Here is a 15,997-nt window from a genome sequence, read left to right on the forward strand (position 1 = left end):
CAAAGGACCCTGTCCCCCACCCACCCCCTTCACAGGGCGATGCCGAGTTCAACCGCATCATGAGCGTGGTTGACCCCAACCACAGCGGCCTTGTGACCTTCCAAGCCTTCATCGACTTCATGTCAAGAGAGACCACTGACACAGACACGGCCGACCAGGTCATCGCCTCCTTCAAGGTCCTGGCAGGGGACAAGGTAAGCAAGACACCTGGGAGGGGCCCTCGCCACCAGGATGGGGCACGAGGGGCTGGGTGGGCCTGTGTGTGTCTGTGGGTGGCCCAGAGTCCTGCCGTGCCGCCCGCAGAACTTCATCACAGCCGAGGAACTGCGGAGAGAGCTGCCCCCCGACCAGGCTGAGTACTGCATCGCCCGCATGGCGCCGTACCAGGGCCCTGATGCCGTGCCTGGTGCCCTCGACTATAAGTCCTTCTCCACAGCCCTGTATGGCGAGAGCGACCTGTGAGCCCCGACCCAGAGAAACCCTGACCGAACACCCCCTCCTCACAGCCTCCAGGAGGGGCTAGGGGAGTCCTTCTGCCCCTCTCCCCACTGCGAGGGCCTCCTTGGCCCCGCTCCTCTGACTCTGTATCTATGCAAAGCACTCTCTGTCAGTCCTTTCTGGGGGGCGGGGTGGGCAGGGAGGGGCTGGGGCAGGCTCTCTCCTCTCTCTTTGTCAGTTGGCCAAGAGGATCTCTCCCCCTCCCCCTGGATGGGGGTAGGGAGACTTCCGGGGTCAGCGCTTCTGGTCTGGTAAATATATATGATGTGTTGTTTTGTTCTGTTCTTTTAACTATGTGGAGGGGACATTGGGTCCCCACAGCAAAACAGGTCCCCTCCAAGCCCTGGGAACACCCCCTCCCCCAGCCATCCCTCTTCCTTTGCCCCAAAGTCCCTTCAAGGCCTCCCACATCCAGGCCAAAGCCCGACGTGCCTTGTCCAGGAACCGCCAGGCCTATGATGGGCCCAGCAGAGGGCACCACAGCTGCCCGGCAGGAAAGAGGACCTACCTGCTCCTGGCTCCCCTCCCCTCATTTGCCATCGCCAGGAGATGAGGGGGTGCAGCTCAGTCCCCCTCTTTTCTGCAACAGAGGAGTGGGTTTGGGCAGACCAGCCTTTCACCCCCAGCCACCCCCCCACCTTGCTTTGTCTGGACCTGCATATCTCTCAGATTTTTCTAAGGACCAAAAAAAAAAACCCCAAAAAAACAAAAACAAAAATATAAAAAACAAAACAACCACAAAAAAACTATAAAAAAAAAGAATTAAAAACTTTCAGAGAATTACTATTTACTTTATTAACTTACGGATTTATTATATAAATATATTCACCTAGCAACATATCTTTGCCGCCTCTTGCTCATAATGAAGATGTAGCTGATTTGCTCCACTCCCTCCCAGCCCCTTCCTCTTTGTTGTCTGCCGTCGGGCCTGGGTCTCTGGGGACCCTCCTGAGGTGAAGGGTGGGCTGCTGGCCTAGCTGCCTGTTAGTGGATGGTTTTGCTACCCCTCCCCTCCCTTTTTTGAGTTTATTCTGATTATTTTTTTCTCGGTTTCTGGATAAACCACCCTTCTGGGGACAGGATAATAAAACATGTAATATTTTTAAGAAGGAGTCCTACAGTGTCCTCTCTTCTCCTGTCTCTGTTCTCCACTCCTTAGGAGACGGATGAAAGAGCACCTCTTCCCAGAGCGAGGTGGGGGGTGGGAGTGCCGCGGTCCCCATTCCCCTGAGTGAGTGGAAGTAAGAGTGCTGCTGGGGACCCATCCTGGACCAGGCACCATTCTGAGGGTGTGACACGCACTAACTCACGCAGCCTGCACGAGGAAGGTGCTGTTGCCATGCCCGTTTACGGGTGAGGAGAGCAAAGCATAGAGAGGTGCAGTGACGTGCCCAGTGTCACCCAGCTGGTGGGTGGTGGGGCCAGAAATCAACCCCAGGCAGGCTGCCTCCCACGGTCATGCTCTGAACCTCTGCTTAATGTTCGAGCATCAGCCCCCTCCCTGTAGAATAAACCCCAGTCCAGGCTGGGAGAAGGGAAGGGTGGGGCTCCCAGCAGCTCTCCCGCCTCCAGCTGCAGGGGCTCCTGTGCTGAGGTCCTAGGAGAAGGTGGCCACCTCCATCCACTGGGCGGGAAAAGACAGCAGATGTGAGGCAGGGGACTCTCAGACTCCCGAGCCACCCTCCCTCCAGCCCAGGCTCACCTGTCTGTGGGTCAGGCAGACAACCCCCTCGCCCCCATCCAGGTGCTGGCTGCAGTGGCCTGTGCAGAGAGGGGCGACGTGAGCACCCACCTCCCTAGTCCCCCTGCCATGGAGATGTCCTACCTCTGCCCCACCTGTACCAGGCATGTCACTCACGGAAGATGCAGATGAGCTGGGCCAAACAGGACACAAAATGCTCGAAGTCCACACGCAGACGGCTGTCCCGGTAGCGGCTAGTGAGGACCTGGGTCAGCTGGTTGTTCAGGTGGAAGCCTGGGGGAGGCCACCTCTGAGCCTGGGCTGCCCCCCTGAACCCCGCCTCAGTGTTTCATCCCACTCTGACTCCCCAGGGAAGACACACCATGGGGGCCTGTCCCACCTCTCAAATCCCAGCTCTGCCTCACCCCAGCTATGTGGCCAGGGGCAGCTCCCTTCTCTTCTCTGGGCCTCAGTTTCCTCATCTGTCAACTGGGAACTTTGACAGCCCTAATCCCATAAGATTGTGTGAAGAAGTTACACATAGAGAGTTTAGGACAGTGTCTGACACAGAATAACTATGCCAGTATTATCATTCCTTTAAACTCTGCAGAACTTCTCCTAATGGACACTGGAGAATGTTTCTGTGCAGCAAAGCATTTTGGTCAGTCCCATATGGACTGTCACTCCCTGCTCCACACCAGGGCTGATGTTTAAAGTTTAGAAATCATCTGATGAGGAATCTCAACTGACTTTTAAAAGCTAAAAGCAGTGATTCCCCTTCCAGGTCACAGGTAACCCTCCCAGACCCCAGGTTGCAGGGTGACTCTCCTCTGTCCCCACATGTCCACATAAACACAGTTCTGAGGGTAATTTCACGGGCTCCCACCCCCTCAAGCCCATCTTTACCCCCTATTCTGTGCACCAGTCATTTTAACAAGTAGTTGTCAGGTGCTGTCACACACTGTCCCTTACTCTAGGTGCCGTTGAACAATTGGCCCGGGGGCCTGTGGCCTCAACCTGGCAGTGTGACCTCCAAGAGTTCACTCCCCTTCTGGCATTTATGTTTCCTCAGGAATTAAGGGGAGGTGGTGCTGTGCCCAGGGCTGTGGGAGGCCCTGGCCAGCGGAGGCAGAAGGACCTGAGAAGGGGCCAGGAGCCCCTCAGCTGCCCGCTCTGGCATTCCTCTCCTTCCATGGGAGGTGTCCGCTTCCTTAGACTGCTCTCAGACGCTCCCATGTCCTGTGCTGCCTGGTACGGGGTCCTTCCCGGGGCCCCCAGTTCTTGTGAAACCCGTTACCTAGTCTACTGGGCCCTAGTGACCATGACCTGGTTACCCATCCCCAGGGCCCCTGTTGTCCCTGGCCACCTGGTAGCCCTCACAGGCCATCCCTGACTGCCCTGCCGCCACCTGCACCCCATCCACTGTGTATCCCAGCACCGTGGCCTGCTTCCTTTTTCCACCATAGCATTTATCACCGCCTGACCTAGACATTCTCCTTCTTGGCTGTGTGTCTGCACCACCAGAACATCAGCTCCTTGAGTCCACTTTTCTTCTGCCTAGAATAACACGAGGCCTGTCCCAGGCACTCGGTAACATTGAGTGAACAGTACAAACCTTCCATCTTCCCCCCATCCTCTCTCGCCTCCGTTTCTGATCACCTGGGACTCCATTTCTAAGGGTCACATCTCCCAATCTTCTCTCTCTGACTCCATCTCCCCCTTCTATCTTGAGTTCCTTTCTTGTCTTGTACCTCCTTGGACCTTTGACCTCCCTCCACTAGGGTCTCCCTTGCCGCTCAGACTCCGGATCACAGTCACCCCCAGCCTCCCGTCTCCCCACGTCTCACCCTTCCTGTTGCTGTAGCAGATGAGCCCTGGGGTCGGGTAGGGGTCTGGGAGTTCTGTGTCTCATCCCAGCCACTCCCCAACCCTCCACACAAGGTCGGGTAGGGGACAGATCACACAGGCACTTCTCTAACTTACTTCAGAGCCCAGGAAAGTTGATCTCTGGCTCTGCTCCTTGGCTAGGATCTTGTGCTCGCACACAAATGGAATGGGAGGTTCTATGTCTCCCAGAAGAACAGCCTTTCAGCAGGAGCCTTCCTTCGTATGCTCTGATGCGAGGTAACCGAAGCTGCATTCCCCAGCACTAGGCCCTGTGGGCTCCATTCCACAAGCTCCTCTTATAGAGAGGGAAATGGAGGCTCCAGGTGGTGGACTTACGTGCCCAGGGCCACCGAAGGATTCCAGGAGTCCCAGATGTTCTAACATGAGGCCCTGGGGGCCAGGGCTTCTCAGACACCAGCTTCCAAGCCCATCCTCTCTCCTTCCCCCAGGAAGGCCCCCCTCCCCTCAGTGCCATCCTGGGCCCATGCTTCTCTCGTGGCCCCTCTCCCCTGGGGATTCTCCCCACGTGGCCTCTTTCAGGGTCACCCAGTCCCTGCCAAGAGCTGGCAGCAAACTAAGGTGCGGGCTTTGTGGCTGGTAGGGTAGGAGTAAGGGGTAGGAGGGGGAGCAGGCCCGTCCCCCAGATCCCAAGGTCCTCTGTCCATACCTGCCGCATTCAGCGCCAGCCTCAGCTCATAGGAGTTCATGGTTCCAGAGGCATCCTCATCAAACTTGTCAAATGCGGCCTGGACAGGGAGGTACTGGTCAGCCTCCCAGCCCCCGAAGGAGGCCGAAAGGGGGCCCTGGAGCCAGACAGCCTGGGCTTCCACCCCAGCTCCCTTTCTTCCTCGCTGCTTGTCCTGTGCAAGCAGCTTAACCACTTTGAGCCTCCTTCCCAGTCTGTAAAGTGGGAGGAATAGTAACAGCAGTAACCAGGTTGCGGTGAGGACAGGCTGATTCTACCCACAAAGGGCGTAGTGAGGGCTCAACAAATAGTGGCTTATCACTTCTAGTGTAGGGGGGCCTGGGACCATTTTCTCCTCTCAGGGATCCACAGAGGTGGGAATTAGTGTTTTCTATTGATAGACAAGCAAAGGCCCCTCATAGGACAGCTGACTTGCCTGAGGTCACACAGCCAGAAAGGTTAAGCTAGAAGCTAGGATTCCAACCCAGGACCAGAGTCTGCTCTTCATCCCTGAGCTATTTAGCCCCCCTGGACCTGGAGGGACAACAAAACGGTGGACAAGGCAGGGACATCCCAGCCAGATCCCTCCAAGTTGGTTGGTGTGGTGTGGTGTGGTCCAGTTCCCCCTTCACCTCTGGGGCCCGCTAGCCTCCTCCGTCCAGGAGGAGGTGGCCCTCCCCAGCTCCCCACCTTACCTGCCACTCCAGGAGGTGGCCCCAGAGCTGCTGGAACTGGTGCAGGGCCAGGCTTCGCCCATGCTGGGAATGGGGCATCTGGTTAAGGTTAATATTCCCAGAAGAGAAGCAGAGTTCCCCACATCCCCATCCTCCCTTAACCCAGGCACGGCCCCCATCATATACCCCAAAACACTGCAGCAGCTGCTCACAGGTCCTGAGCCCGATTTCTCTGGGGTTCCGAGCATGGGTCCTGGCTATAGGAAAAAAGCAAAAAAGTAGCACTTCCTGCATATGGGCCATGACTGTAAGTGCCAGGATTATTGTTATCCCCATTTTATAGAAACTGAGGTGCAGAGAGCCATGTGACTGCTGGCAACTAGCAGAGCTGGGGTTTGAATCCAGGCAGGGGGGTCTCAGTCTGTGCTCACGGCAGCTACACTCCCTGACTCTCCCTTAGAGGAAGGGGGACTTGAGTGGCCATGGCCTTGGCCCACAGGTCCTGCCACAGGACCCACATTTGGGGAGATGCCACCAGGCTGAGCCCAGGGTTCCCATGACCTGACTGTAGCAGCATCATGGATGAACACACATGGGGGCTTCCATGGGGTCAGCTCTTGGTCCCCAACTCACCAGGCTCCAGGACAATGCTTAATAAGGTCTGGAGCTGAGGGGCACTGAGTTCTTCCTCCTGGCAAGGAGAGAGCCAGTTGTGAGGCTGTTCACTCAGGCAGCCATTCAACAAACAGCCTGGGGCAGCCCAGACAGCATGCTGGGCATTGCTGGAGACACAGCAAAGACAGAGAGCCACAGGCCTGCCCTCTCAGAGTTCACGATTGAGGGAGGGAGAGAGGCCTGTCCCCAGAGTGATCAGGGCTGCAATGGAGAAGCAGTGGGCTGTGGGAGACACCCAGGGCAAGCAGCTGGCCAGCCTGGGGAGGGTCTGGGAGAGCTTCCAGAGAAGGGCACATTGGAAAGATGAGGTCTTAGCCCCACAGGGGTTGTGAAGGGAGAGAAAGCAGTCAAGGCTTAGGGTACAGATTGAGCAAAGGCGTTGAGGCAGAGAAGGGCTGAGAGCACTTTGAGAAAAAGTCAGGAGATTTAAGCACAGAAACGAAAGCAAAATGAGATGTTGAGGATGAAAGAGGGGGATAAGGGGAGGGAGGAGGAAGGGAGGGGACCTGCTTTGTCCTGCCCAGCTTCCTCACCTCTCCTGCCAGCTCCAGGAACAGCTGCTCCAATCCCAGCTCCAGGGGAATGTAGGGGACCTGTGGGGTGGGGGGAGTTTAGTTCTGGCCAAGAGGATTCCCTCCCACACACCATCCTCCCCACCCCTCCCTCCGCAGCAGCCCCTCACCATGAGGGCATGCAAGTCAGCGCTGATCACGTCATCAATCTCCCTGCAAATTACAGATGAGAGATGGGGGAGGGGGCTGCTCACCCCGCTGCTGGGGATATGGGGTGTGCGGGTCTCAGCTAAGACTCAAGTTGGGTTTTGAGGGGACCCTGGGCTGACCCACGCAGGTGGGGCTGGGGATCCCAGGGGCGGGGCGGGGCGGGGCGGGGCGGGGCGGGGCTGGGTGCCTGGCTCACAGGGCGGTGTGGAGCCGCTCAGAGAAGATGCGCAGCGTGAAGTCGGCCTCGTCGCCGGTGTGGGCCGCGCTGGGCACCACCAGGTAGTGGCCGGGGCGCAGGCGGCAGCGGCAGCTCACGTCGCGGCGGGCGCAGAAGCGCGAGCGGTCTGCGCGCAGCAGGCTCGGCAAGAGTGCGCGACTGCGCGGGGAGTCCCACAGGTCCAGCAGCTGGGGGACAAGGCAGCATCACCATGACCGCCCAAGTTCACCCCACGTGGCCTCCAACCCACCGCACCCTCCAGACCACCCTGTCCAAACCCACTCATCACCCATCACTCCAAGTGCCCCCAAGGCCCCCAGGTTGTCTGAGCCCCTGGGGCTTATTCAGTGATGGATGGAGTCTGGGGTCCCATATGAGACCCACCTCCTCTGGGATCTGTAAGAAGGAAAAGCAAGGGGAATCAGGGCCAGGGGGAGGTGGCCACCCTTCAGAGTCCCCTGGGCACCCCTCCCTCTCTTTTCTTCCCATCCCACCCCTCATTAAGCCCCTTCCCCTCAGTCCTTGACCCAGCCCCTCCTGGACCCTCACTCCCAACTGTGCCCTCAAGTACCTTCTCTGTTCCTCCGTCCCTTCCCTGATCCTCAGCCCCTAGCCATTTCTCTGACTCCTTCCTGACCCCTCCCCCCTGCCCTTCTGACCACCAGCCTCTCTCTGTGCCCTCCCCTAGCCCCTCAGCCTCTCCTTGACCCCCTCCCTCTCATTTCCTCAGCTGTGTCTTGTCTCTAACCCCTGGCCCCCGTCCTCTACCCCCTCAGCCTCCCCATCCCCTCCTTGCCCCTGCGGGTCCCCCTTGGCCCAGGGCCCCTCCATGCCTCTCTGTTCCCTATTGCCTCTGCTCAGCCCAGGGTCCCACCTGGAACACGTGGAATCCCACTGTGAGGTAAGTGAGGCCCTGGGCCCTCAGTCGCCGCCGGTTGCGCTGGATGAGTGACAGGAGCACAGTGCACTTGGGGATGCGGCAACCCCGTGCAGGGCCTCGTGCCCCCACTGCCCCCCAGCCCCCACAGGGCCCCTCATCATCCTCCTCCTCCTCCTCATCAGGCTCCAGCAGCGTCAGCCGGAACTGGGGGTTGGTCCAGAAGGTTTCTAATAGAAGAGAAAGATCGAGGGTTACCCAGCCTGCCACAGTCCCCCTTGCTTGCCTTCAGGGCCCCCTCCAGGCCTCACCTACCGGCACCAGGCTGGCTCCCGCCAGAGTTGAAGCCGCGCACCCAGCGGCCTTGGAAGGTGTGAACATGCCAGCCGCCTCCAGCCGGGCTGGGGCCCAGCACCTCAGGGCTCAGCGAGCAGACCTGGACGGTGTCGAAGTGTTGAAGGAAGTCCTGCAGTTCCATCCTGGACAGTGGCAGGCAGTCAGACCCTGCCCCAGCCCCTACCTCCCCAGGGCCCCAGTTTCCCAAATATCTCAAGACCCCAGAAGCGAATCTCCATCACAAAGCTCCCTAAATTCCTTAAATGTTGCCAAATACACTTCAGTTCCCCCAAATAATACCATGTCTCCAGAAATGACCCCCAAACTAGAGCTCTCTGGCTCCCCCAGATTTCTCCAAGTCCTCAGAAATGCCCCACACATAGCCGAGATCCACAAACTTCCTCCAAATACTGACAAATTGCCTTTAACCTCCAAATATTAAGACCCTCAGACTCTATCACCAACAAGTATCCTTCAGCCCCTCAGTATTGCCGCGTCTCAAGAAATGCCCCAGATGTCACCAAGCCTCCTCCAGTTGCCCTAAATTTTTCCCACCCCCTTCAACCCTCCAAAGATGACTATGCTTCCAAATCTCCCTAATATTACTACTGATTCTTCCTCGACTTCCCCAGATAGAACCTGACCTCCAAATTACCATGGATATGGGCAGTTCCTCCCTGTTAGAACCCATCCCCGTGAACCTCTCCCATGTCCCTTCAAGCAGGACTCATCCTGCTCCCTAACCCCACTGGCCTAGCACCCTTTTCAGAGGCAGGCCTAGGATGCTGCCCCACTCACCAGAACTCGCCCTCCTCCTTTTTCACCAGCAAGGCATCTCGCCACTCCGTGGGGAGTGCATCCCAGCGTGGGCAGCTGGGGAGACTGGGTGTCAGGGGTCGGTGGGTGTGGCTAAGCCTCCCCCCTCCCCCAGATCCATCCCACCTGTCGCTCCAGGCCCCGGTCCACTCCACACTGCCCCACGGGTTCCGCAGCCGCAGAAGCCGCACCTTGGTGAAGCCCAGTGACACCTAATGGAGGCGTGGTCAGTGGGGAGTGGCTGCTTGGACACCTCCTGCCAGCCCACCCCTGGGGGATCCTCACCTTGTGTGTGCCGGTGACTGAATATGCGTGTCCCTTCACCAGCCCATCTTCAGTACGGTACTCGCCCCGATCACTCTGGGCAGAGGATAGGGGACAGTGAGCCATATTGGGGGACAGGAGGGTGGCTGCTCCTCTCTGCATCGCCACGTCCTGTCACCACAGCTAGAAGTCACCCAGAGCACCTAACTGAATGGCACGGGGCTCTGACAGGGTGTGGGAGTTGGCGAGAGAAGGAGAGAGAAGGAAAGAGGCAGATGAAGACAAGAGACCAAAATAGATTTAAAAAGGAGAGAAACAGAGACACAGGGACAAAGATACAGAACAGACAGGGAAAGAGACAGAGAAACACAAAAGACAAAGACAGTCAGTAACTGAGTAGAGGATTAAGTAAATGAATAAATGAGTTAGACTGACTCAGTGAATAAATGAGTATGTGGTTGGGTCACAGATGAACATAGGACCCAAACTAAGCCCATGAAAATCAATCCGGGGACTTCTGCTGAAATTTTTAGAAAGAGGCACTTTTTTTTTTACACACCTCCCCCAGGGTGGTAGGAGGATCCCACAGCTGTGGGGGCCATTTTTGTGTCCATGAGGGGAAAGCCTGCCTGTGAGTGAAGCTAATCTAGAACAAGGAATAGAAAAACACATTCACAACATCCACTAAGCACCTGGATCCAGCTGTGCCTGAAGCTTATTAGTTTTGAGAGCAAATAAAGGTTCTTTTGACTTGCTCGTGTTTGATTTGTGAGCGAGAATAAGCCAACAGTGAAAGCAGAGAGAAGGACCCAGGGCACCAGCCCCTCCCACCGTGACTGTGCTCCGGTCCTGGTGGGGGTCTCCGCGGGAGTTTCTCTCACCAGTGCAGTGGCGCCCACAAGGGACTCCTTGGCCAAGGCATGGCGCAGGGCGGAGAAGAGGCCTGGGGTGCCTTGCCTCAGGTAGAGCACCTCACCCACGCCGCCTGTGAAGTCCACAAAAGCCTCATTCATGTGGCCGCCTCGCATCACCTCATAGGATCCGTGGAGCCTGTGGGAGCAGGTTTGGGGTGGGGTGTCTGAGGCATGTGGGTGTATCTCGGGCAACCCTTGAGATGTGGGGGGCCTCTGTCCACAAATTTCCCCATGGTCTATCCCGAATTTCTACACTCTTGAGGTGCGCACACTCTGGAAGCCCTTGGAAATCGAGCTGGCGGCTCCTGGGGCCACTGGGACTGCATGATTTGGGGGTCACAGGAAACCTCTGTCAGAATTCTGGGCTTCGTAGGGGCTGAGTCTGACACTGAGTCTCTGGGAGATGTCTGCTTTGGGGGTGATCCCGATGGGGCTTGTCAGGGATTTCAGAGCTGCAGGATTGGAGGAAGCCAAGCTTTGAGAGTCCTGGGGATTACATCCAATATTCAGAGATGCCTTAGGTTTCTTGATGGAGAGATTGTCTGAGATTACAGGTTCCCTAGCGAGGGGTCAATCTTAGACTTGGTGACTCTGGGGCCTGATACATGAGATCTCAGGCTCCTTCAGAAATACGGGTATTTGGCAGGGCTCTAGGAGGATTTTGTGTAAATGTTGATGGAGGGAAGGGTTTCTGACTTGGAGGTCCTTAGGCGATGGTGTGACATTAGGGTCCTGGGTGCCATGCCTTGGTTGGAGATCTTTGGTGGGGTGTCTGGAGGATCCCAGAAGCCAGGGGGCTCTGAGGGTCCCCTTTGGCCAGCTGGCTGTGACTTGGGTTGGCACTGGGGGGGTTGGGGTCCTTACTTGGCGTAGGCCTTCTCCAGGAGTGGGGCCCAGAACTCGTTCCGCTGAGCTGAGCGCACGAACACCAGCTTCCCCTCACGCACGGGCAGCCTGTCATCCACCACGACGTCCACCCAGTGGCCAAACTGCCAGAGCTGGTGAGAGAAGGGGTGGGGCCGGGCTCAGCTTCCCCTGACCTCCGACCCTGCCTGGGCCCCCACCTCTGACCCTGACCCTGCTGTACCAGCCAAAGAATTACAGCCCCAAGGAGACAGTGTCAACTGTGCAACCCGTGTCACCATGGGGGAAACCGAGGCTTGAACAGAGGAACTGTGCTTTACCTGGAAATGGAAGATACCTGCATAGCCATCTTGGAAACCCTGTCCTGGGGGGACCACCCGCCACAGGAGTCGGGGGTACAGAGTGAGGGAGGCAGCGGCGGCAAGAAACCAGCAGTTACCTGGGAGGAAGAGCTAGGATGGGTGAGGATGGAAAGAGGGAGACTGATGCGCGAGGAGAGAACAGACTGAGAGGGAGACAGAGGCAGGGACAGGGATAGACTGAGGGGCTGGGGGCGGGGCAGAGGGAGGCTGAGGGCAGGGCTGTCAGGGTCCCAGCTGCAACTTGCGTGACCTATGGGCTCAGCATGGGTTCAGTGGTCTCACCCAGGCTCCCCTGACACACGTCTGTCCGGCTCATGTCCTCACAGATGAACTGGGGCTCAGCACAAAACTCCTAGGAGTGATGGGGGATTCCAGGCCTCAGCCAGGAAGGGGAGGGAAGAAGCAACTGGGAGGTCAGATGCCTGGGTCCCCTTCTGCCTTCAGTGCTCCGGAGTAATGAGTGCCTCCAACCCCAGAAGAGGCTTGTAAAGCTTATGGACAGGTGTTTGGCCTCCCTGGTCCTCCCCTGACCCAGGATGGCTGAGCCTGCTCTGAGTCAGTCCCACAGAGACCTTTCCTCCCTCAGACCCAGGAGTCGGAACTCCCAGACCTTCCTCCTCAGATCCAAGCCTCCAGCCCCTTCCTCCCTCAGACCCAGGAGCCCAGCCCCCCAACCACATCCTCCCTCAGACCCAGGAGCCCAGCCCCCTAAAATCCTCCTCCCTCAGACCCAGGAGCCCAGCCCCTCAACCACATCCTCCCTCAGGCCCAGAAGCCCAGCCCCCATCCACACATTACATGCGGCCTCTTCCATTCCACCCCTTTGGCCTTCTTCGAGTTCGGTCCCAGCTGGTTATAGCCAAGAGAATCAGGGCCAGCAGGGAAGTAGGGATCTTGGAACAGGATTCCCTCATCCAGGCAGGCTGCTCGGATTGCATTGTAGTTCTGGCCCCGAAAAAGCTTCGGGACCCTGGTTCCAGGCCCTGCCTCCTCATTCACCAGCTGAATGGTGACCCTCCTGCTTCCACACGCCATCAGGACACTGGCTCACAGGCTGGTTCCAGGCCCTTTAACCTCCTGAGTCATAGGGGTGGGGCCATCCCCTCCATCAGAGCCCAGGTGGGGGGTCTTTAGTGAGGAGCCTTCCCTCGTTAATACTAATTGACGGTTTGTGGTGCCGGATAGCAGGGACGCCTCTTTAGTGGTTTCCTCCCCAGGGCGTGAGGCCTTCAACTGTGCCAGGGTAGCAGCTTAATGGGCTTGGCCAGCAGCAGGAGGGAAGGAGGACAGAGCTGAAGGAGGACCGGCTGCCGCTGTGGGAGTGCCTAGAAGGAGGTCAGTGGGGGGTGGGTCCCTGCCATCTTGGACCTGTGTGTCTCCATCTGTGGGGCCAAGGAGGGCAGGGATGGCAAGGGAGGCATGTTTACCTCTGTGTCTGTATCTCTATGTCTCTTCACTAACAGTTTCTCTGCCTGCCGTTGTATCTCTCTTCCCCATCTTGGCCTCATACTCTCTGTCCACCTCTCTTGTCTCCTTTGGTCTTTCTCCTTTTTTTGTTTGTATCTTCATATCTGTCTATGTCTCTCTCTGTATCTCCCTGTTTCCATCCCTCTCTCTTTTTTTTAAATTGAAGTATTGTTGGTTTACAATGTTATGTTAATTTCTGATGTACAGCATAGTGATTCAGTTACACATATATATATATTCATTTTCATATTCTTTTTCATTATAGGCTATTACAAAATACTGAATATAGTTCCCTATGCTATACAGTATGACCTTGTTGTTTATCTATTTTATAAATAGTAGTTAGTACCTGCAAATCCCAAACTCCCAATTTATCCCTCCACCTTGCCCCCATAACCGTAAGTTTGTTTTCTATGTCTATGAGTCTGTTTCTGTCTTGAAAATAAGTTCGTGTTATTTTTTTAGATGCCCCATATACGTGAGATCATACAGTATTTTTCTTTCTCTTTCTGGCTTATTTCACTTAGGATGATGATCTCCAGGCCCATCCCTGTTGCTGCCAATGGCATTATCTTATTCTTTTTTATGGCTGAGTAATATTCCATTGTATACATATACCACAGCTTCTTTATCCAGGTGTCTGCCAATGGGCATTTAGGTTGCTTCCATGTTTTGGTTATTGTCAATGGTGCTGCCATCCCTCTCTCTTTATATCTCCTCCAATGTCTCTTTTTCTTGCTGCATCTGTCTTGTACATGCCTCACTGTCTGTCCCTCTCCATTTTCCTCCCTGTCCTTGTAATTCCTCAGTCACCCACCATGGGACTCTGAGCCATCAGGACCCCTGTCTCTCTGCTCCCTGACAAAGCAGATCTCAGCCTGGTCGCCCCAGGCAGGGCTTCCCATGGAGGCGCTGCTCTGCACCTACCTGCACCTACCTGCCCTAGGCTGGACGGCGGGCCCATTAGTGACCATGACACCCCACCCTGCCTTCCTGTGGCTCAGGATTCGGTGGAGCAGTATTTCCCCCAAAGGACACTGGAGCCATTGAAAGATATGGGAGAAACAGATTTCAGGAGGCCAGAAACTCATCAGTTTTCTTCCCAGCCAAACTTCCACACTCAGCAGGGGCATCTCCTGCCTTGGCAGAGCCCTGTCTCCTCTGTGGCACCTTGATGACCCTCAGCCCTTTGGGATCCTTCCCTCCAAATGGACCAATGAATATTGTCTCTGCCCCCTGCTATGTGGCCACCAAAGGAGGGTTATAAACAGGTTTTCTTCCTATAGAATTGCTAAGACCAACTCCCCCACCCCTGCACCATGTGAGGCAGATGACAGGGTTAGGAGCCAGAGGGCCTAGGTTCAAATCCCAGCTCTGCCACTTAGAACTGTGTGTCCTGGGCAAGGCACTTAAACCTCTCTGTGCCTCAGTTCTTCATCTTTACAATGGGGGTAATAATAAGACCTACCTTGGAGGGTTGTTGTGACAGGCAAATGAGATAGTACATGGGACATGTGCAGAGCAGTACCTGACATGTAGTAAGTGCTCAGTGAAGACCAGATGTTCTGACTACCTTCTGCAACCCCATCCACGTCACCTATCACCTCTGGCTCTGGCTGCTGTCTCTGCCAATTCCATGGTCACTTCCACTATCTGTGCCCCACATTCTCAACCCGCAGGGTCACAGCCCTCTCCCCTTTATTGGCCCCCAAAGCACCACTAACTGTAGGAGGAAGCTTTTAGTAAAACCTGGCTGACATCTTGCAATGATGTGAAAACCCTGTCCCATCCGCCGGCCTCCTTCCTGCCCCTACACAGCCCCTCCTGCAGGCCCCTCCTGGCTGCTGCTCCTCCTGGCTCTCAGCTGGCTGCCACGCTGCAGGGCTCTGCTCACATCCCACAAGCAAGAGTTCTCTGGATTATCGTTCCCCAGATCTCCCCCCTCTCCTTTCATCCGGGGTCCCAAATACGCTTTCCCCGGCCAAGGTAAGAAAAACGCATGGATGTCACTATAGTGGATGTATGTTGCTTTGTGAGCCCAGCACCCCCTACTGCTTTCTGGAATCAGTATCCCCCTTATGTTTTGGGGATCCCACGAGTCCCTTATTCTCAGGTCACAAGTCTCTCTTAGGGCTGGCCCCTTCCACCAGCTCCAGAGAAGGGCATGTGACCTAGACCAGCCAATCAGAGCAGGGCAGCCCTGGCCACGCCCCTAGCCTCACCTCTGTGCAGATAGTAAGGGCGGGGATTCTCTTGCCCTGGGGCCACTAGGCTGGCAGGATGTAAGCCCCGAGTGGCCCCGGGCTCTACCTTGGCCGAGTTCTTCGGAGATCCAGCCTGAGGAAGGGTGTTGCTGAGCGAAGCAGAGCTAGGCGATGGGCAGAGAGACAAGATTCCCCCACATGATAGCTGGAATGGGATATAAAGGGACACTTCCCCTTATTTGCTGCTTAGTTGCCGTGAGGCACAGTTCATAAAAGAAAGACCAGGTACTTCCTTGATTCCTTCTCTTTATTTACCACTTTTCAGAGTAACATTAGTTTATTAAATATCTGTATGTGGGTCAGAATTCCTTTTGAGAGCTTTCACTGTAACAGATCACCTAGTAGTGAGGTTGTGTGGGGGAAAGGCTTTCCTTCAATACTTGGCAGCTACTGTTACCTGTCCAAAAGAGTTGATACCTGGGGCAAGGCGTCTGTATCCCAGTACCATCCAGTCATTAGCATGGACCACCACCTGGGAGGGTCCTAATGAGTGAGACAGTTCCCTGCGACAGAGGGCACTTCCCAGTGAGGAACACAGCTGTGAGATGCCAGGAGCCCAAAGTCCAAGCACATCCTAGGTCTGTCCACTGAGAGAGGCTGTCTGGGGAGCTTTTCTGCAAATTTGTGATTATTTTAAAAGCAGAACAAATGCTATCTAAAAATGACTGAAATGGTTATTAAAAATGATTCTGCAGGCAAAGCTGGTCTTGTCTTCTCCATGCTGCTTGGGTGGCCTCATAGAGGCCCCACATGCTGGGGCAGTGGGATCAAAGAATAAAAATAAAACTCTCAAT

The 15,997-nt window shown here is 55.9% G+C and overlaps 2 protein-coding genes across 6 annotated transcripts in view; one reads left to right on the forward strand and one right to left on the reverse strand.

Moving 5' to 3' along the window:
• The window catches only part of ACTN4 (actinin alpha 4), a 70,444-nt gene extending 68,837 nt beyond the window's left edge, over positions 1-1,607 (forward strand). For all 5 annotated transcript variants that reach the window (XM_031458654.2, XM_031458648.2, XM_031458653.2 and 2 more), the window contains 2 exons: positions 36-194; positions 304-1,607. In XM_031458654.2, the coding sequence (XP_031314514.1) occupies positions 36-194; positions 304-462 (318 nt within the window). In that variant the 3' untranslated portion in view covers positions 463-1,607. The remainder of the gene's footprint in view (positions 1-35; positions 195-303) is intronic.
• Positions 1,608-2,095: 488 nt separating this feature from the next.
• Positions 2,096-12,507, reverse strand: CAPN12 (calpain 12). The gene is made up of 21 exons (XM_031458655.2): positions 12,271-12,507; positions 11,755-11,824; positions 11,431-11,549; positions 11,111-11,244; positions 10,214-10,382; positions 9,354-9,428; positions 9,195-9,280; positions 9,051-9,125; positions 8,232-8,395; positions 7,914-8,146; positions 7,424-7,435; positions 7,019-7,227; positions 6,783-6,825; positions 6,634-6,693; positions 6,059-6,116; positions 5,612-5,682; positions 5,447-5,509; positions 4,734-4,812; positions 2,357-2,473; positions 2,201-2,259; positions 2,096-2,122 (listed from the first exon to the last, which is right to left on the reverse strand). Exons 1-21 carry the CDS (start codon positions 12,505-12,507, stop codon positions 2,096-2,098), a joined length of 2,160 nt encoding a protein of 719 aa, XP_031314515.2.
• Positions 12,508-15,997: the final 3,490 nt, after the last annotated feature.

The sequence above is a fragment of the Camelus dromedarius genome, chromosome 9 (genome assembly GCF_036321535.1).
Source record: "Camelus dromedarius isolate mCamDro1 chromosome 9, mCamDro1.pat, whole genome shotgun sequence".
In the NCBI taxonomy this organism is placed as follows: Eukaryota; Metazoa; Chordata; class Mammalia; order Artiodactyla; family Camelidae; genus Camelus; species Camelus dromedarius.

Bases quoted from the DNA above. Each gene is read 5' to 3' on its own strand.
- CAPN12 (XM_031458655.2), bottom strand. From the start codon at position 12,507: ATGGCGTGTGGAAGCAGGAGGGTCACCATTCAGCTGGTGAATGAGGAG. The intron at 10,383-11,110 runs GTAAGGACCCCA...CTGCTCCCACAG, and splicing joins CTGGAGAAGGCCTACGCCAA to GCTCCACGGATCCTATGAGG. The intron at 9,281-9,353 runs GTGAGGATCCCC...CGCCTCCATTAG, and splicing joins CAGTCACCGGCACACACAAG to GTGTCACTGGGCTTCACCAA.